General features: G+C 40.1%; 1 protein-coding gene across 1 annotated transcript in view; it reads right to left on the bottom strand.

The window, feature by feature from the left end:
- Positions 1–16,724, bottom strand: part of HMGCLL1 (3-hydroxy-3-methylglutaryl-CoA lyase like 1) — a gene marked incomplete at both ends in the record, with an annotated part of 78,689 nt that extends 61,965 nt beyond the window's left edge. Inside the window, one exon of the mRNA XM_084285281.1 lies at positions 16,620–16,724. Coding sequence (XP_084141407.1) covers positions 16,620–16,724 — 105 coding nt within the window. The remainder of the gene's footprint in view (positions 1–16,619) is intronic.
- Positions 16,725–21,362: the final 4,638 nt, after the last annotated feature.

The following is a 21,362-nucleotide window of genomic DNA, read 5'->3' as shown; positions in this document are numbered from 1 at the left end:
TCAGAAAGGGCACATTTCACCCACTTAGTAAGGTCCCGTTCCAAACCTGTCAAGATGTCTATACACTGCAGAGCACCTGAAATGGCAATTGAACTGGGCTTCTGAATTGTTGCTTCCATGTGGATGTCTAAAGGCATGCCAGATGTCTAAATTCCCACTGTAGTTGAACAAGCTTTATTTAATACAGTTGATGGAGATAAAAAATGATTCAGTTCATCCTGTAGTTGACTTCTAGTGGCTGACAGTCTCTATTTCCAGGTTTCTATAACCACTCAGAGACTGAGTGCCATTCTAGAAGGAATACGTCTCCTGCACATTTTACTACAGATATCCAGGTCCCATAAGGATGTCCCACATACTCTAGGTGTAGAGTGGCACTAGGCAGCTGTTTAGGCAGCTGAGTCCTGTCCCAGATCTCCACTGGCTGTCACAGGAACTCCAGCTGCTGTAGACACCAACATATGTCTTAATTCAGGTGTCTTAATTTCAAGCAGACATCTGCCTCAAATAACTATACATCATCTAATGAGTTATCAAGAAAACTTGGAGAAGCTTCTTTTGAACTCCTACAAGAGCTCAGCAGGCAATGTATTCTCTTCCTCACTGTAAATTAGGTTTTCACCCTTCTTTGCTGACATGGTTCCTAACCTAACCGGCTGCTGCATTTCATCTCTGCCTCTTAACTCTTCCTCACTGAAAATTCAGAATACAGTCAAAAACTTAGAAGAGAGGAAGTAACATTACTCCTTGTAACAGATCATTTCCATCCAAAATATTCTCAGCAAGTGAGATGTATATAAATACCTAAAGGAAGATGAAGATCATTCCAGCAGTGCCTATTGACAGGATGAGAAGCAATGCACATAAAGTTAACTGTCACATCTGAACATCACAAAACGCTTTTTTACTGTGACGGTGACCAAGCACTAGCACAGGTTGCCCAGAGAGGTTATAGTCTCCCACCTTGGAGATCTTCAGAAGCTGGACACAGTCCTCAGTACGCCGCTCTCCTTGAGTAGAGGGTCTGGACCAGATGACCTCCAAAGGTCCCTTCCAACCTCAACCACTCTCTATTTCTGTGAGACCTCACACACCACCAGTCTTCCAGGTATATGAAATGAAACATGTAGCATACAGATATTTAAGCATCATCAGTCCAAATGAGGATTCTAATTCCTGTTTCTGAGCATCTCTTTGGAGCAACTGGCATGGTTTCTATTCTTCTGCTGAAGTTACTCATTAGAAGCTGAGTTCAACTGAACTCTTGCCTCTTGTTTTGAAGTTAACTCTTCTGTAAACATACCATTCTCGCTGATCCAGACCTTGACCTACATGGACTAACTTTCCAGCTTTATCTTAGACTTCTGTCATCACTACTGACCTGCGCAGTGGTCACTGGGCTGTGTGGCTGACCCTGATTACCATCACGGGACCTAATCCTGACCCTGACTCACTGACTTGCGCCTGCAGCTGAAACTTGGGACTTCTCTCATCACCACAAACTTGCCCAATGATCTGGACTCCTGGTTGAACCTAGTTACCATCTGTAGTGGGTTTACGTGGCAAGGTTTTGGTAGCAGGGGGCCATAGGGGTGGTTTCTGTGAGAAAGATCTAGAAGCTGCCCCATGTTTGGGAAGGGCCCCATTGTTTTCCAGATCTGAGCCAATAAGCGATGTTGTTTTGCGCCTCTGTGAGAGCATATTTAAGACAGGGAAAAAACGCTGCGCCACACAGCAGCCGGGAGTGAGAAACAGCCTGCAGGTGCCAAGGTCAGTGTAGAGGGAGGGGGAGAGGTGCTCCAGGCGCCGGAGCAGAAGTCCCCTGCGGCCTGTGGTGAGGACCATGGTGAAGCAGGATGTCCCCCTGCAGCCCATGGAGTACCACGGTGGAGCAGGGTTCCACGCTGCAGCCCGTGGAGGAGTCCACGGTGGAGCAGGTGGCCCTGTACCGACGGAGGCTGCCACCTGTGGAAGACCCCTGCCGGAGCAGATTCCGGGCCGGACCCGTAGCCTGTGGAGAGGAGCCCACGCAGGAGCAGGTGACCTGGCAGGAGCTGCTGCCTGTAGGGGAGCCAGGTTGGAGCAGTTTTCTCCTGAGGGATGGACCCCGTGGTACGGACCCATATCTGGAGCAGTTCTGAAAGAGCTGCTGCCTGTGGGAAGCCCACGCCGGATCAGTTCATCAAGGACTGCATCCCGTGGGTGGGACCCCACAGCACAGGGGACGAGAGTGACCGAGAAGGAGCGGCAGAGAAGAAGTGCTGTAGACTGACCATAACCCCCATTCCCCTGTTCCCCTGCGCCGCTCGGGGGGAGGAGGTGGAAGAGGGTGGATGGGGGGAAGGTGCTTTTGTTTTTTTTTTCCTTTGTTTTCTCACTTCTCTTGCTTGTTAGTTGTAGGCAATAAATCTTACTATCTCCTTATGCCGAGTCTGTTTTGCCCGTTACAATAATTATTGCGTGATTTTCTAGTCCTTATCTCAATCCTTGAGCCCTTTTCACATATTTTCTCCCCATTCCTCTTTGAGAAGGGGGAGTGAGAGAGCGGCTGTGGTGGAGCTCGGCTGCCCACTCGAGCGGAACCACGACACCATCTCAGGGTCTTCCCTGCTCATCTCACTTTGCTACTGTGGGGCTGGGCCCTGTCTGGTTGGTGACCCCACTGCCTTGTCAGCACAATGGCCACCCTCAGCTCCCCTCCTTTAGTGAGCTGCTGGACCTCGCTGCTTTGAGAACTTTTTTTACTCCATGTGATCACATGCTGGGAGCAGAATGCGACGTGTTTCTTCCTCTCTTTGCCCCTTTCTCTCAATTGCACCTAAACAGAAAGGTTAGCAAGTGTTCATGACCGTCACTGCAAGAAGCTCTACTTATGGAGGTCATATGCTCCAGATTAGGGTAGCAGCAGTTGTGAGCTATTCCTTTAAAGTAGTGTTTGTGCATTAACTCTCCCTGAGCCTGCTGCATCATCACCTTACCCACTGGAGACTACAGCTATCAGATGCTATGAGAGTCATCCCAAAGGACAGTGTTCTGTCCAAGCAACAAACTAGGCTCTATGTAAAAGCAGAGGCCTCTTACATGAAAAATACAGCAAACTTCCAACAGTAAAAGAGCTCCATGTGACACACAAAAACAACCATACTCACAGAAGAGAAAACTGAGGCACAACTCTCAGTTGCATTAAAGAACTTTCTGCTAGGAGAATCACCAGAGTATTAATAAGAGTGCAAGCCGATTTCCCAGCATGCTATCTCCTAGCTCTTAGCAAAATGTAACAAGAGATCTCGCATATTAGCAGATCAAATAAATAAGCAACTCCTTTCTGTATGAAAGGACATTTCTTTCAGGCCAAACACAAAATAGCATATTTTCCAAAAGAGCTACAGTGTTAATAAATCAAGATAATCTCTGTTTGCAGGAGTCAAACAGAGGGAATAAGAGAAGGGAATTCCTCACCTCTCAGACTATTTTCATTTGTGCTAGACCAGAAAAGGTCAACCCTCACATACTTTGTGCGAAGCACCTGCTGTATATTGTTTTCCATGATTTGGAGTTGCCCTTTTGCTTTCACTGGATGTGTTTAGCCACTAAGAGATGCAAACTAAACCTGCAGCTGCCTCCAACAAATACATTGCCCACTAATTCAAGTGAACTTGACTTGAACTATGAATACACAAATGAAAACCCTGACTTCTTCCTTCTTGTTTGATTGAAAGTCTTGTCATACATTTGGATACTATTTGGCAGTGTCTACTTACACATTTATTGTAAAAACGTAAGAATAAGTTCTAATTTATTAATGCATTTTTTAATACACAAAAGGTGGAAAGTTCTTTTCTGTCATACTCTTCATACTACATCAAAGATTAAACTGACATTCTTTCTTAGGCTATTTCTCATTTTCCCCTCTTGTGAGGAAGTGCCAAGTTCAGAAGTAATAAACAGGCTTAAAGTCACCTCATTGTTTCTTCTGTCATATTGTGCATTTGGAATGTATTCTGAAACTACTTCTGTTAGTTAAAAAAATTGCATGGGCTACCACACTGATCTTGCAACAAAATTATCCTCTGTTGTGTTATGACCATCTCAGTTTCTTCAAAAACTGAATTTTCTTCTCATTATTTGAAGCAAACAGAGAATGTAACTGTATTCCTTCCAAATTTGAAGAGGTACGCTGAACTACTACACTGGGCTCATGTTTTTTGCAGTAGCAGTACATAAAAAAATGAATTGCTAAAATTATTTGGATTCAGGTCCGATGAAGTCGTTGCTTTAAAACTTTCCATATATTGCTTCCAACCCCCAAAACCATGCAAAGCCAGGTACAGCGAAATTAAAGAATACGATTTAACTGGTGGTTATGTCTCAGGTACATAGTAATGGCTGTGCTGGACAGAAAACTAATAAAAGCTACATTTGCTAACTTACATAATGGTAAAGAGCAAAACCTATTAAGACCACCTATTCAAAATGTAAACACTTATGAAGAAACATACTTAAAGATGATTACTACCTAAAATGCAACTGCTAGTATTACTTCAAATATAATAAATAAATATTAAGTGGACATATAGGCATATAAACATTCAAGATTTATTATCAATTTATGTATTTTACTGTTTTAGAATCTTACCTTTCTTCACATAATTTGATTTCTGAAGGAGTTTAAAAAAAGCCAGTGAAAGTATACTGGAAAATATGTATTAAAATGATCATGATGTGAAGACAGTTACAGATCCCTGGCTTGGTAAGAGAAGGTAAGAATGTGAACACTTGAACTGCATAAAGCTCCTTATTTTAAATTGTGATTAAATCACGACAGTAATGTTACATTATTGCTGTTGTTCCAAGGATAGCCATTGACAACATGTCAGCAGAGGGGCACACAAGTGTTTCTGGTGGTCGTGGCTTAAGGTTTGCTGAATGCAAGCTTCAGTGGATCATAAAATTCCACAGGGAGATGCAGCCTACTGAAGCTGCTGCTCTGACAGCCCTGAAAATATGAAATTTCAGAAACTGTGTACTCTGTGTCTAGCATATGCAGCAGCTAGTTCTAAGAGCAACTGCAAACCACATCCCATTCCCTGCCATAACGCTGAATCATAGAATTTGGCTTAGTTTGGAAGGGACCTTAAAGATCACCAAATTCTACGCACACACACACACACACCACCATGGGCAGGGATGCCACCCACTAGATCTGGTTGCTCCAGGCCTCATCCAACCTGGTCTTGAACACCTCCAGGGATGGGGCATCCACAGTGTTGGATGCTATGAAAAAAGTAGTAGCATTACAGGACAGATACTCAGGAGGATAAAAATCAAGCCCCAAACCTGTTCAAAGTCTTTGAAAACCCTTCTCTAATACTCACGATGCATGTATATTACATAAAATTCTTCATAACATGACACAACAAAAAAAATTAGACTGTGTCTGTCAAGTAACAGTCTCCCAGATGAGTTATCACTGAATTATCACTGACAACTTGGATTGTCATTTTATAAAAAAAAAAAAAAAAAGAAAGAAAGAAAGAAAGAAAAAAAAAAAGAAAAATGAATTGTTGCTGTTTTCTACAAATGGAGAGCATGTGTTATCACAGAGGTTTGAATATGTGTCAATCACAGCTAACAGTTCATGCAACCTAAAAGTAGACAGACGTGCTGTAGTCACACAGATGCCTGACTTTGTATAACTTGCAAAATAATGATGAAGGGAGTGTTTTACTAGAGTCAGATAGTAGCAGAGGCATAGACAACAGATAAACTTGCATTATAATGGAATCATAAATAATAAATAATACTATCAGCCTCTGTTCTTAAAGATCCCAACACTGCTGGTCACTGCAGCAAAAAATTAAAAATGTATTTTCAGGGCATGGTGTATACATTACCTTTTTCTATTTCCCTAAATGCTTCCCTTGGCTAACAAGCAGCATTTCTCCATTAACCAAGTTGATTTGCAGCCAACTCACTTTCATCCACATCCCTATCTTGGTCAAAGTCTGGAAAAGCTATTATACTTTGCCATCTGGGTTGGATGAAAAGGATACAGAGAACTGAGATCAACAGCACACTGATGACACTGGAGCCAAAACCTCCCACACTTTCCTTTACTATTATTTATGGTAATAGTATTATGGTGTGTATGGTGTTTTACAGGCAAGACTGAAGACAGAATTCTAGAAGGCTGAAAGAGTGGTGTTTTTCCACACACATTGAAAAAGCAGAGGCATGATCATCCTTACAAGACTAACATGTGAAAGTAATTTGCCCTTATAATGCTTCGGGATATCAATGAAGAAAAAATGAGTACGGTGACAAGCCAGCCCATCCACCCTATCAGATATGCTCTTTGAATACCTCATTGTCAATAAAAGTGAATTATACATAGATCCTTAAGAACTCAAGTAAAAAGTTGGAAGTAAATCAACTATCCTCAATTATTATTGTCATCAAAATCACCTTCTGTGTCCAAAGCCAATGCCTAAAAGATCAAGGAAATTTTTAATTCAAGTACAGCTGGCCCACCACTACTTTTTCCGTAGCTTTCTCCCCAAAAGGCACTGATAAAAATGACAGTAGTTTAATGGTTATTTATTTAGCCATGGTTGGTAACTCGTACTTCAGGAGAATTTGAAATTTATAAAGCTCTTTAGAAAAATAACATCTGTTATATGTTATCTGTAAAGTGTTACCATAATAATTTCCCAATAGTAGGAAGGAAATTATAGTATCTTGAATGCTACACCATTCTGAATGTTATAAAAATGTTCCATTTTTGCAGCAGAATCAGTAAAATATAAGCATATTTTAAAAATATCAATTTCTGCCCATTTAACTGATAACAGTTAAAGGTACTGAAAAATTTCCTTATTTAAAAATCAGAAAAAGACAGACACTGCCTTACTTTTAAATAAATATTTTAATATTTTATCATTTTTATAAGCTTATTACAAAGTACACATATTATAATGGTATGTCACAGTAAAAATAGGCATATTTGAGGCTTTCTCTGAACTTGTTAAATTTCTGCTTTGTTTCATGAAATAATAATGCAGTAAGGTTTTAACATGTTCTAAATCATGTAAACCTGAAAATAGGGGAGCAGAAGAGACTGGACTGGTACAGGAGAAACTATGACAAAGAGAAAAACAGTATGGGATCATATCCCTTCAGACTATTTTGAAAGAATAATGGTTGTCATAGCTGTAAAACTGATAACAAGACCAGTAGGTTAGTGTTAAACAACTGTAAAAACTTTTACAAATATATTTTGTCATCATTAGCTGTACTTTCTTTTTACTATGACACTACTAATCTTGACCAAAGGATTGTTCTAAACTCTGGTGATAAGATAATAATAATTAGGGTAAAAATGGCAATCCAGCAGTACCACTGACTAAGCCCAAAATGTCCTCGCATGTCCTTAGTGGTATAAATGAATTGGAACTTAAGACATGTGAGCAAGATATCTACACACGGATGCCTACAGGTGTGCTACGGATTTTAATAAATTTAACTAACATGTACTGTCTTAAGGTTCCTGAAACAAGGCACGTAGGACACCACCTGTGGCCTGTTTGAGAAGGTGGAGTACACATAAGATATTATGGAGCATCGAGGAAGCATGGCCAGCTGAGATAATCCATTTCTCAGTACTGTCAGCAATGGCCAAAAGAATATGACATAACAGCTGAGCCCAGTTCAGTTGGTTAATTGCATTTACCAGTTGAGATGCATCCCACTTGACTTCCAGCTGAAACTACAGAGGGCATGGGTCTCCCCTAAACCCTGGTCAATATCTGTCAAACCTCTGAGCTATCTCAGTTACGCCGAGGCAGCTCAAACAGCAGTAGACAACTATGCTTAGGCAACTAAATAAAAAAAAAAATGATAGGGAGACAATTCTCAGTCACCAGTATATTCCTCTCCATGTAGCCAACAGCCAGCTGGCTTAGTAGCTAAACTTTCCATCTTCTTCATACCATTCAGGCGAAAGGGTCAAGCAGCTCGCCTATCCTCTCTCTTGTCTTTCCCAATAAATTCTTCATGTAAGCTGTTTTGCTTTATATGAAGCCAACATATAGTTCAACTCCAATTATGTTTCCAAGCTTTTAAAAATTCAGCTGTGATCAGCTATGGATTCAGTTAAATCTTTCTCTTAATCCCAGTGTTCCACATGATATACCTTCATCACTTAGCTTGCTCCCCCATTTCTCACATACTAACACCTCTATTTAATCTCATCTTAACTACTTGCATTAAAAGTAAACCCTAAAGCCACATACAGTTCCTTTCCAGATGCTGCTGTTGAATTATTTCCCTATGGGTTTCACCTAACATTCCACCAATGTCCTCTGGCGCTTCAGTCCACATCTCATGCATTCAGAGCCTTTAAACTTTTTTTTTTTTCCAAGAAACTCATAAACTAACACCTTTATTCCCATACAAAACAGCTAACATCTGTGGACAAAAAAAAAAAAAAAAAAAAGAAAAAAAAGAAAAAAAACAGGCAGAGAAGAAATGTCTACCCAGCACAGCTTTTCACCAATGCAACATTTAGCAAGTTTTGCTTGTAATAATTTTTTTTTTTTTTAGAAAGTATAATTTTCTTATCACCTGCAGCTTCTTCTTCACATTCTAGTTTTGTTCCAAATAATAATCAAAGTCTTCACTGTCTATTATGTTTAACCCAGTGAAAGTCTGGAAAGTTGGTTACTTGCAACTCTAAAACCCTGTGTTTAAAGAAGCAACTCCTAAAATTATCCCTGAAAGCATTGTCCTGAAATATAAATCATTCATTTATCAGTTTTCTGACTTCTCTGGAGTGAGAGATTGATTAAACGATCAGAAAGTCAAAAAAAATAAGTCTGTATCTGATTCATAAACTCAAATTTAAAAAACTCTTTGTTCATTACAACTTATATCCTTTTAAAAAAACATTTATCTCAACTCCACTGCTTAGTTTTCAAGTTTGCACACTGCTTTGACATTTCTGCCCCATGAGGTCTATACAAGTGTATACCACTAATACAGCAGCCATAAAATATTTCTCCTTTGCTGAAAAGCTAAAATGCTGCATTAGCTTTACTGGTATTTAGCACAGTTTGAAAGCCTGATTTTGATCATGGAGCTACAGGTTTCATATTACATGCTCTTATCTCAGAAATTCCAAATCAGGCAATAAAGCAACTTTTCTAAGAGTTCAATATCCTGCTGAGTTCTTCCATGTGATAGAAGATAGATGGCTTCGATAGCCAAAGGGAACCTTCCCCTATAAATTTGTGTCTGGCAGCTTTTCTTTCTCATTCTTAAAAGTAGTATCTTTCTGTTCCAGCATTTTCTGAAGATCAGTTAGTTGATGAGCCTTACTTTTCACAAATAATTGAGTGCGTGGGCCTTGATTGTGTAGTGAGTGCATCAAGGTCCACATATGCATTGTGATCTGTACTGGCACACATTGTGGTACACATTCCCCAGCAAGTTCACAATACCACACACCATCTTTAATACACATTTTCTTTTTCATACTTCATGTATCTTTTTAAATATACATGTGGGGGAAAAGAAGAACGTTAAAGAAAATAGTTCATCTTTGTTAAATGAATGAGGGAGCTAAACAATAGAAGAGAATTCAACACAGCCTGAAGTATTAAATAACTACTTCTCTGAAGTCCCCCGGAGTTTCTTTTAACATAACTCCTTCCACATTTGACACACATCAAAGGATATCAATAACCTTTAATTCCTAAAATTTCAGAGAATCATCACCTTGGTTAAATACCTCAAATATTTATGCTGTGAAAGTGCAGAGGGTGACAAAACTTATTTCAGCTTTGTCTCTGGACACTACCTCCACTGCACCAGTTTCTCACTGCATGATATTCACATGGAAACTTCAATTCAAGCACACACTTTCATAAACAAGTCAATCTTTCATTCCAGACGCTGCAACCTTCTTCCTCTGAAACATCAAAAAAGCATTAAAACTGAAAGCAAATAAATGTAACTGCATTCCACCTTTAAGCCAACTCTAAGGGAGAAAAAACAATTTGTTGATCCAAGCCACCAAAGAGACTACTGTTACTGATATTTATTAGTCACCTCATCAAACATTTCAAAGATTCAAAATCTGATTAGTTAGGAACAGTTAATATTTTGCTTTAGAAAAGCTTCTATGACCAACTGTTAGTTCTTATAAGTAGTCTGATAAGGCGGCTTGTGAGATTTTCTTACCCAAACTAGAGTAACTATGAAACGAGAAGAGTCACAGCTTGTAAATTAAAGTGTTACTAAGATTAAAACCTGAGCTAATGATTACATTCCCACTTATTTCAGTAGGAATTAAATTTGAATCTTCTTGAGCTTAGGCAAGTCACTTAGACTCATCCCCAGCCAAGGCAAGTAGAAAATGAATTAAGAAGAATGATCTCAAGTTGTATGAATTTTAGAATGATGACTTGACACAAGGGGTGTCTGAAATTAATCTCTCTCCTTGAGCTGGCAAGTGAGGAAATGAACATCACTGTGCCCATATGTAGTCTTTGAAGGAGGTGGAGGTGGGACAAGTCAAAAACAGGATCTCACCAAAAAACAGATGTTGGGGCTGAGTAGAAATTTCCTGTGTATTTTTTTAATTCCCAAATTTGCAGAGCAAGATCTGTAAAATCCTTTACAACAATTCCAGCTGCATTATGAAGTTCTAAATCCACATAATAATCCCCATACAGCACAAATCTGTATCAACTAAAAGGTTTCTGTTATCTTTCCACTATTGACGATCCAATGGCACAAAGAAAAATAAAAGTCAGTGACCCTGCTTGGGTCAAACCTACCCTTTATTATCACCCTTTTAATGTCTAACATCCTGTTTGGCAAGTTTAGCTAACTGACTACTTAGCCTTTTCAGATTTTCCACTCTTCACCCACCAATATTCTTGAGCTGTTATACTGCAGCATGAAGAATATCTGAAAAAAAAAGAAATCGAGGTGAGTCTACCACCTTTGTCTTCTAAAGGGGAAATTCCTCTTGTCTTCAAAGGAAATTTTTGAAAGAATTCAGTACTGAACTCTCTCTACTCCTGTTAAATTCAGTGGGAATGTGTTGTGCTTTTTATTTACATGTAGTGTTAGCATGTGTCAGCATGTGTCAGCATGTCAGATATTATTTACCATCTCAAAAGTCATCAACAAATGATATAGCATTCTGATATGTACTTTATAGTTGATAATTCAACTCCAAATTGTTCTCTATTTTTAGTAATCATTTTTACTTTATTCTTGTATTTATATTTATTGCTTGAACAGCATTGTATGCTTTGTATCTTAACAACACAAAGCTAGTAAATGATGCTTTGGATGCATGGGAATCTGCAACAAGGCAAAAAAGTCTCATTCTTGGGATGTATTACTCAAGAAAAAAGATCTGTCTATTGATAGATCTGTATTGACAAGGTCTCTACACGTGCAGGAATCTGCAGGGATGGAAATTTGGAATTTCCAAGTCTTTTAGTGATCCGTTATTTAAAGTACATGAAAGACAACATTAAGTCAGAATACCTTGGAAGTTCTATATGAAAACACAGAAAGAGGTAAGAACAGTGGGTAAAAGCACAAAGAGAGAGAAGAACAAAAAAGAATGCAAGATATTTGCCCTTTGCAATTAATATGCCTTCTCTATATAGAATTCTTTAAGTATGTTTAAAAGATGTCATCCTTCTAAAAAATCAGGCAACAAGAATTCTGCAATATAAAGGTCAGGACCTCTAGTTTCTTTTTTCACACTTGAAAATACACTTACTATGCAATTTTCAACATATTGAAACAAACTGAAAGTAAATTACGATGAAATTATTGTATACTGTATTTGTCATAATGTTTGCAATATCATTGACAGAAAATTTTTGTAATTCTTAAACTAAATAAGCTAAATAAAAAAATTAAAATAACATAAGTAGTTATTTAAGAAGAACCTGCAAATGTGAATTTGTTCCTGGAATACATAATTGCATGGTGATAAAAAGAACACAAAATGTAGTATGTTTCAAATCAGTCGGTTGGAGGCATAGCTTAAAGATTCCAGTAAAACAGACATGCCTTTTATGCAGGTAGCATAATACCAGACACCTCATTTTTTATGCTGTAATTTCAATCAAAAATCAACTGTTGAACACAAAAAGTAGTAAAGACAAATACATATCAGCTTGCTGAATGGCTTGTGGTTTTCATCACGTTATTCTTGAATTACTTTAAAAGTAAATTTGAGAGGTTTTTACCATATGGTTAAAAACGTGATTGTATATTCCAAAATCCAAACTGCCACATTAAAACTGCAAAAGTAAGACAATTCCATCTACCTCTTGATCCAACATTGTGGGGCAGTGAGGAGATGAGAGAACGTTCCATTCCTGGAGGTATTCAAGGCCAGGCTGGATGAGGCTTTAAACAACCTGGTGGGAGGTGTCCCCGTCCATGGCAGGGGGGTTGGAACTGAATGATCTTTAAGGTCCCTTCCAACCCAAACCATTCTATGATTCTATGATCTGCATCATAGAATATTTTAGGTCTGGATCAATACAAATACTTTGGCAATTAAAAATAATTGTGAGCTAGGCACTAAAACAGAAGATAGGTATCTAATTTAGAGGACCTCAGCTTTTGTCCATTGTTATACATATTTATATATGTTTGGTGCAAAGAGTTTATGATCCTCTGTAGTTACAAAAATTGACAGTAATGTACACTGTGCTTTCCAGTGATAACATACTGAACTATTAATAATTCTGTGTATTGCATCCTATATAACAGCCTAAATCTGTGACAAAAATCCTATGGAATCATGTAGTCCACATCAGCATCATTTAGATAGATCTATGCATCCTAGAGTCACAACCACATCCAGCAGAGCAACAGATCAGAAATTTATTTTTCAGTCATTTTTGCTTTGCATTTAGTAGATATAGGCAACTCTCACCAAAGCAGATAAATCCTAATACACTCCTAATACACCACACCTTTCAGTACACCTAGCCAGTGGCACATTAAAACAAACCTGTCCCATAGAAAGATGCCTATTATTTAGCTATATTTGGATATAGCTAATAATATAAGCTAATAATATAAGCTATAATAGCTAATAATATAAGCTTTCAGAGTAGAGTAGGATGCTCTGATTCAAAGTGACAGAAGATGAATATTCACACTGAAGTTGACATTGTGACCTTAACAAATCCTATTTTTCCAAAGTACTGTAAGCCATGTGATGCAATAAAAAAATGGACTTGTAATTGCTTCTATTTCAAAAATCATTTAAATGTTTATTCCTATAGTCCTTGTTATATAAGCTTTAAACTCTCTTGGGAATCTACACACTTTTGCTACTATGGACATCACATCATTGCTGTCGTGGCTGTGATGTGTAAAACACACAGCTGTCCACACATTAACTTTACGGGCAGCATATGCGTGTAAGTATGACTTGGATGGCCTAAAAGAGGACTGTTGTTTTTTTTTTATATGTGTATAATTTTGTATAAATTGCAGTAGCACTGTATTAGAGACAGACTACCGAGAGGGTGGTCAGGCACTGGAATAGGCTCCTCAGGGCAGCTGCACGTCATTGAGCCAGAACAAGAAGCATTTGGACAACACTCTCAGACACATGGTCTGATTTTTTGGGTGATTCTCTGGGGACCAAGGAGCTGGACTTGATTCTTGCAGGTCCCTTCCAACTCAGATATTCTGTGACTCTATATAACCCTATTTCTATGCCTACATTATAAAGGTCTTTCACCCTGTTACTTTGGTAAGGAAGTTATTACAGTATGCCCCTACTTGATTCTTTAGCTTTTAAGAATTTCTTCAGAATTTTAACTGTGTTTAATATGCAAGCAAAGTATGCAGTTGTGTGTGTAGCAGCATATTCCTCTACTTTAAGCAGCTCTTCCCTCTTGTCTCCCTGCCTGCCCATCCCCTAGGTGTTAACAGTAGATATCAAACAAACCAAAGTCATTTAGCATTGCATCTCCATTTTCCTGACCATTCCATTGGTGCAAGACCTAAGCTGCTCCAGCTGGAAGTCAGTTTCTTCATCATGACTAACCAAAATTGAACAAGCCTCAGAAACAGTCTTCTGCAATGGCATTAACATTTCCCTGTTTGATTGGAAATACCTTATCTGATATATCCTAGGATTTCATTTGTTTTTTTAACAGCTGTATTGCATTGGCAGCTCACAGTCCTCCCATGATGTGTTAGTATTCCATGCTTCTTCTGTTCTTCAGTCACTTCTAACTGATAATCTCATGGTTTATAGCTAAAAGCAGAAGTTTGGGTTATTGGTCTCAAAATATCTAAACATTTTGTTGTCCTGAGTTTCATCCCAGTCTTTTACACCACTTCTTCAGCCATCCAGTTCTTCCCTGCTGTGTCCTTATGCTGTGTCCTCAGCATATTCCCAATGCATTAAAATTCCATTTTAAGCTATGCGAAAATAAAATATTACATCTGTGGGATGAGACCAACATTGGTTGCTCTCAGAGCATTTCTCCTTCTTGCCACAAGGCTTCCACTACGGTAGAGGGCAACCAGCAGCAGCAGATGAACAGCCACCAGCCTTCCTCCTCACTGTTCAGCCCAAGCTTTTTGTACAAATGAGAACACAAAGCACATTACAAATTCCATTCAAGTGCCATGAGTCACTGCCAGTAACAATCTTGATCACTGTGGAAATATCCATAATGTTGCAAAAAAATCCAATGCCACCTCATTTCTAAGTAGATCCTTGACCATTTTTGCAGTTCTGATATAAATCCAAGTGTTTAACAAACTCTCATGTAGCAGAGTATTCGAAGTTGCTTAAAAGCGTTCTCAACAGTGTTAGCAGCTATCACTGCTCTTAGTAAAACTTACCTATTAACAAAAACATTTACACCGTAACACTAAGAAAATGAATCAAAACTATGATTCTCTTGTATAAAATGTATGATAGCATTTTTTTTCTGAAGAAAACAAGATTAAGAAATGAAAAACACGGAATAATGCACAGCAACAAGAATGTCGTGTCCCATTGACTAAGTCAAGTGTGTGATAGCTTATCTACACAATATGGAATATTTTAAATGTAAGTGAAATGGATGATAGTAAATTCCATTAACAGATATTGGTAAATTCTGCTTACTGTCTATTTAGCCTTTAGCCCAATTACCTTTTTATTTTTACTTCTTTTCAGTAACTTTGCTCTCCAAGCAACCCTATGTTTTAAAGTGAAATATTCATGGAATTGTAATAGCTGGAAGTTGTATGGAGCTTACCTACATGAAGTCCTGTGCTTACAACAGTATTTTTTATGCCTTGGCAAAGTTTCTAGCTACATCTCCCATAAGCATTGCTTTGGGTATTTCACATGAGTAGCTGTGAGATATCAACCCAGATCATCTGAAGCAAAATTATAATGGAGTGTTGCTAGCTTTCATGTCACTGAGAATACTGTATTTGGCATGATCTTCCCACCTCTAAAGTTATGTTGCTACCTAGTATTTTCATGTCAGTTCCAGATGGTGGAGAAAAATGGAAGGTATGTTCCAGGTATATCTGAAGCATGTGGAAAACAGAAGAAAGATGCAATGAACAACAAATGCATTTTACACGATTCTTAACGCAATTTTGTTCTAGGTCTGCTTTTTATTGTTTGGATTAGTTACTGATTACTGGGGTTAGACTTGAAATGAATGATCAGGCACAATATGGTTTATCAATACATGGGTTGCCATAGCAAAGATAACATCATGTTCAAAATTTCCTACTTTGAGTACTTCATATTGACATCTTCCCTCAACATCTTTCTAGATTTATCCAGCCTCTTCCACTACAGCTGGCTTTCCCTTTCCTTCATTTCTTCCCTTCCAAAGCTATGATGAGCAGAGTCATACCCTATGGCGTTTGCTTGGCCATCTGCCTAGGTGCTTCCTCATCCCATGTCCTTTTCCACCCCCCAAGTACCTCCACCACTCCCCACACCCACTCAGAAGCGATGCAGGATGGCGAGCCCCCACCTCTACTCTCCCTCCACAAGCCCACCACTACCAGGAGCTCAGCAGGCCATGAGAGGGTAAAATTGTTCTGGAGGCGTTGGTGGCTCCGGCTCTGCCTTTTGGCAGCAGCCTTGCAGACCCCAAGGTCAGTGCAGAAGGAGGGCAGGAGGTGCTCCAGCAGAGGGGCTCCCCTTCACTATGGGACACACTTTAGGGGCCCCGGGGTGCTGGCAGCAGCTCGGGGGCTCTGCAGGATGCTCGACTTGACTCGAACTTCAGAAACACGAGCTCGGGGCAGTGATGACCATAGCGCGGCACGCCGACATTTTGCTCACCCCACAATGTCACAGCTGCTCACAGCCGCTTGTCCCACATGGGGTTATAAGGGGGGCAGAGGGGACACGCACACGAGTGGCTTTCCATTAACACCTCCTCACCCCTATCCCTGGCTCCCCCAGCGAGGGGCGGCGACCCCCGCCCGGCCGCGCGCTGCAGCCGCTCCCCTGCCTCCCCCTGGCGGCCGCCGCGCCGCCCCCGGCCGCCCCCCTCCCACCCCTTCACCCACCCCTAGGCTCGGGGCGGTACCTGCCCTGGCTGCGGCGGGGGGACCGGCTCCCCGATCCACGGCTGCTCCTTGAGGAGATGCTGGTAGCTGAGGCAGTGCTTCAGCGCCGACGGCACCGTGCCCATGGCGGGGCGGCCGGCCGCAAGGTCAACCGCAGCCGGCAGCCGCCCGGCCCCGAGCAGCGGCGCCTGCGAATGGCGGAGGGCGGGAGCCCGCACCCCCGCCGCGCCCCCACCCGCGGCCGCTGCGGCAACCGCCGCCTCTGCCGGCCGCCAGCCGCCACCATCGGCCTCTCCTCACCTGAGGAGCTCGGCCGGGGCCGTGGCTGCCCGGCGTTGCGGGGAGGGAACCGCTGGGGAAACACGGGGACCCCGCGGGGGAGGCGGCGGGGAGCAAGCGTGGGGGCACCTGAACCCCCTCGGGAGTGTGCGCAGCCTGAGGAAGTGGAGCCCAGCCTGAGCTCTGCGTGCTTTCCGCAGGGCCAAGGGAAGGGACAGGGCTGCTGGGAGGGATCGTGGGGCTGTGCAGGGTGTTTGGGATAAAACGTGGCCCGTTTGGGATGAAACCTGGCCCCTCGGTCGGTCGTGGGGCAGCAGGCCTTCGTCGAGGCTTTCTGTGCACGCCCGTGCTTGTGGTGGTTTGGGTGGCAGAAACTGGGGGCAAACGCAATACTGTTCATGCTTTAACATGTCTCAGAAGCAGCAGGTTGTATTTTGTCATCTTCAGCACTCAGTGTGTCAGCCAACTTTCCAGGCTACTCGCAAGTGAAACACCGTATACACTGGAAATTGTTTCTGGATTGATTCCTTTTCCTGGGTATTAATGAGTATTTAATTTCACTAAACCTTTCCCTCTGTCATTTTCTGCAAGACTACCAGATTTACAGTTAAGTCTGTGTTTCCATCCTTTGCTGATAGGCATGATGCCCTTGAAGCACTGTCTTTTCTGCTGTATTGCAGTTCGAGCTTGCTCTTCTGCACATCAAAACCCTTCCCTATTTCTGTTCCCATTGTAAACCAAACCTAGGTAGCATTTGAGGGGCTGGGAAATTTTGCTCTTCAAGCATCATCACAGCTCTAAAGAAATGAAATATTTAAAGTACAATTTTTAAATTTATTTTTAAATGGCACTAGTGGGCATCTCTAATATAAGTTCAAATCTGACCACAAGGAAGTGATGAGGTGTTGACTGTGATCTAAGGTAGTTACTATCTTTTCTCTCTTCTTTTGGAAAAAAAAAAAAATGTATCTTCAAAATTCTTACATTTTAACAGTTCAAAATTCCACTAATTACCTATTACATGATGACTCTAGCTTCATGATAATACCCATCATAAGCAAGTCATACTTAGCCATCAAACTGCTACCTTCTCCAAATTAAATCCCTCTCATATCCCTGCTCCTTAGCATAACCAAACATATTGCAAGATCTGAATGTTGTTCTTGTAGGGCTTAAACCTTCAATGTGCTCTGCCATGCTAAGTCCCCTATCAACATTTTCTGACACAAATCTGCTGTAAGACTCAGATTGCCACCAAGTATGCTGAAAAGGAGCATCTCTAGCTGAAATCCTAGTGTTGTTGGGCAAAGAAGGAAAACACAATAATGATACATTAAAAGATTATACCAAATAAAATTTCTTTTTTTTTTTTCTATTGCACCTCTAATTCTCCCTGAAATCATTTAATCATTTCTTTTTTTCATCCTTGGCAATTCTGCACTGAATTTTTCAAGTGCTTCTAATTATATGTAGGCAGTTGCCTCAAAATCAGGAGACATACTTGTGTGAGTACAATACTCATCTGAAACTCTGTGTTTCTTAGGAGAAGAGCATGATGATTTATCTATTGAAAAAGCACTGTGTTAAAAGCTGTAGAACTACAGCAAATTGTTATTCCTGAGCAAGAGTCACGTGGAACAGCACAATGTGAAAGTAGCTCTGAGCAGAGTGTGTCTTAAGCAAGCATAATCATGCTAATGCTGTTCTTTAGTTGCAGAGGCTAAAAAAAATTACTGAACCCTACTTTATGTGTCAACCTGAAGGTAGTTATGGTACCATATGCTGCTTAACCTCGTCTAGTTTCAGTGGTAGTACCAGCATTTTTTGCAAAATCATGTGAAGAATAATGGAGACTCCTGGCTGATCTGGCTGTGAGAGCACATGGGCCTCTCGTGGTCTGGACCTTTATATACCCTGTGCTGTTCCTTATTTTGATTCTGCATATTTTTTGTTCAATGGCATTTTGGAACAACTTCAGTTTACTAGAACACATGGAAGGACTCAGATGTGTTTAGTGCTACATCAGGATAGTGAATAGAAATTGAACATGACTGGCTTTTGGATTTCCATCTGTCTCTTAAAACTATTTATCATTCTGATACTCCTCTGAATCTATCATTGTCATTGGCTCACTATATTTTGGTTAAAAGTTTTAAAATGTTTATTGAAAGGAATGCTTTTCACTAAAATAAATAATCTCTCAAAGAAATCATGCCACCAGGTCTACCAGATGGGAAGAACAGGCACATTTGTGTAAAACACAGAGAAACTTCAAATATTACCACAAGAGATGTTGCTGTACTGGTTATTGTTCCCATGCAATTACACAGGTAGCTGGCAGCCAGATCATTAGAAGTGGAAACATCAAACTGTTGGATTTCCTGCAATGTGACACAAACCCTTGGCCAAGAGAGGCATGGTAAAAATAGGTCGATCATTTACAAGCATCTAAAAGAAAATAAGAAAGTTGTTTAAAGAGTGATTTGATGACAGCAAGAAGGACAGAATCAGAAGCAAGGGAGCTATTCATACCGCTGATAATCATAAGTGCCAAACTGGCAAGCAGCCAAGGTGCCTACTAGGCAGGGATCAAAGACACATATGGTGAGTCTCAAACAACAAATAAGCCATAGAGTTCTGGCAAGCATTGCAGGCATAATATGCTCCAGCCTTGACGGAGAAGATGAGGGCTAAAGGAAAAACAACTGAGCTACCAATATTGGATGATACCTCAGGGAAAGCAAAGCTTTCATCATTTCAGCTTTATTGGAGAAAAATGCAGATAACTTCTCACATATGGTAGGTCTGGTTGATCTAAATTGATGGGAAGTGTAACACGATGTTAGAAAAGATTCTTTACAGTTGTGGCAGTAAATCAGTGTTCCATTAGCAGCGGCATCATTCAGAGACAGCATTCTTCAGAGAGGTAGTAATAGATTTACTTTGCCAAAGTAAGGCTGCACCCCAGGTGATAGACACCTGGCGTTTGAAACAGACATAATCAGGAAGAAAGTCCAAGTTACATCTTGCCAGATGTTGAATGCTGTTCTTTTCTATCCTTTCCCTAATTCAATCAGATAGCAGTGTTTTTGCCAACTAGGTCACAGTGTAAAACACGCAAATGACAACAACAACAATATTAATTTTATTCTAGTACTACTAAGCAGTATTAAATAAAAGGGGAATTCTGTGACCTTAGACCTAGTTTCATAATCACAGAAGTTGTTCATCTATACACAGAATCACAAAAGAAAGGACTTGTACCATAAGCTATGTTATTTTGTATTTATGAAGGACACTGCTTTTGACATCGGTAAGAATGGTACTCTGCAGCCTTTTGGGTGCTCTCCAAAGTGTCAGCTCTACATAGGTAAATGTAATTGTTATGAAGCTTATCAAAAACAAACAAACAAACAAAAAACAGAGAATTATGGCAGGAACTATTTATGGGTTACATTTTCCATTTGAGATATTTCTGTAAATGAAAACCAAATATGCCTTTTGTCTGACTCCATCTCTTAGGCTATAAGTTCTTCGTCTCTGTGGCTTGACCTACTACGCAGCATTATCAGGAGAAGCAACGAGCCAATTCCTGAATGGATTCTCAAGATGCTATTATAATATTTAAGAAAATATTTCCTTTTCAGAGCAAATATTTTGCCTACCATTATGTAGCCTATGTTTCCATCTCTGTTTTTCACATAAATGCAGCTGGTATCTCCCTCTCCACCCAGTTTTTTCTGCCAATAAATACTGATTTTATTTTTTTTTTTATATGGCGTATAAGCTGGAATAGGCAGTAACCTCTGATTTCCTTCCTCCCTTTATGCTATTAAGAAACAAAAAAGCAGTATTGACTGTCTGTGCGGCCAGACTTCTTGTTCTTCCAGTAAGCATTCCCTTCACATCACTTGGTACAAAGAGAAGCTTTAAATCATCCTTAAGAACTATTCACTGAATGATGACAGATGCTGAGATGACTTTTATGCTAGATCCATTTCTTCACAAGTACAGAGCATTTATTAGAGTTGAGTCAAAGTATGGCAAAATAATCACCTAGCAAGTGTATCTGCACTGCTTTCTGGGGCCAGTGCTTTCCAACAAGGAAAAAAAAAATAAAGATGCGCCTTTTCTGTTTTCTCACAGGCAACAATTATATTTTAAATATTTATTTCAGGAACAAATTAACCATATTTTACTATATGCATATGTATCTACTCACTATCAAGACCCACGCGTAACTACTCAGATGTAGATAGCTGTATTAGCTACATTTAATTAAATAAATCCTAATCCAGATAACATTATTAAGTCCATTACATTGTCACTTCATTCAACTCTATACCTGGTTTCTACTTTTGCAGACAGGGAAAGTCTCAAACCAGCATACTTGGCAAACATGTTGCTGGCTTCAGAGAAAGGGTCACCATGGAAGATAGAAGTGGACTGAACTTACAGCAGGATGATATCTACAAAATGAAATT

Source organism: Netta rufina (genome assembly GCF_964035555.1).
Source record: "Netta rufina genome assembly, chromosome: 3".
NCBI classification, from domain to species: domain Eukaryota; kingdom Metazoa; phylum Chordata; class Aves; order Anseriformes; family Anatidae; genus Netta; species Netta rufina.
This window is presented reverse-complemented; position numbering and strand designations above follow the sequence as displayed.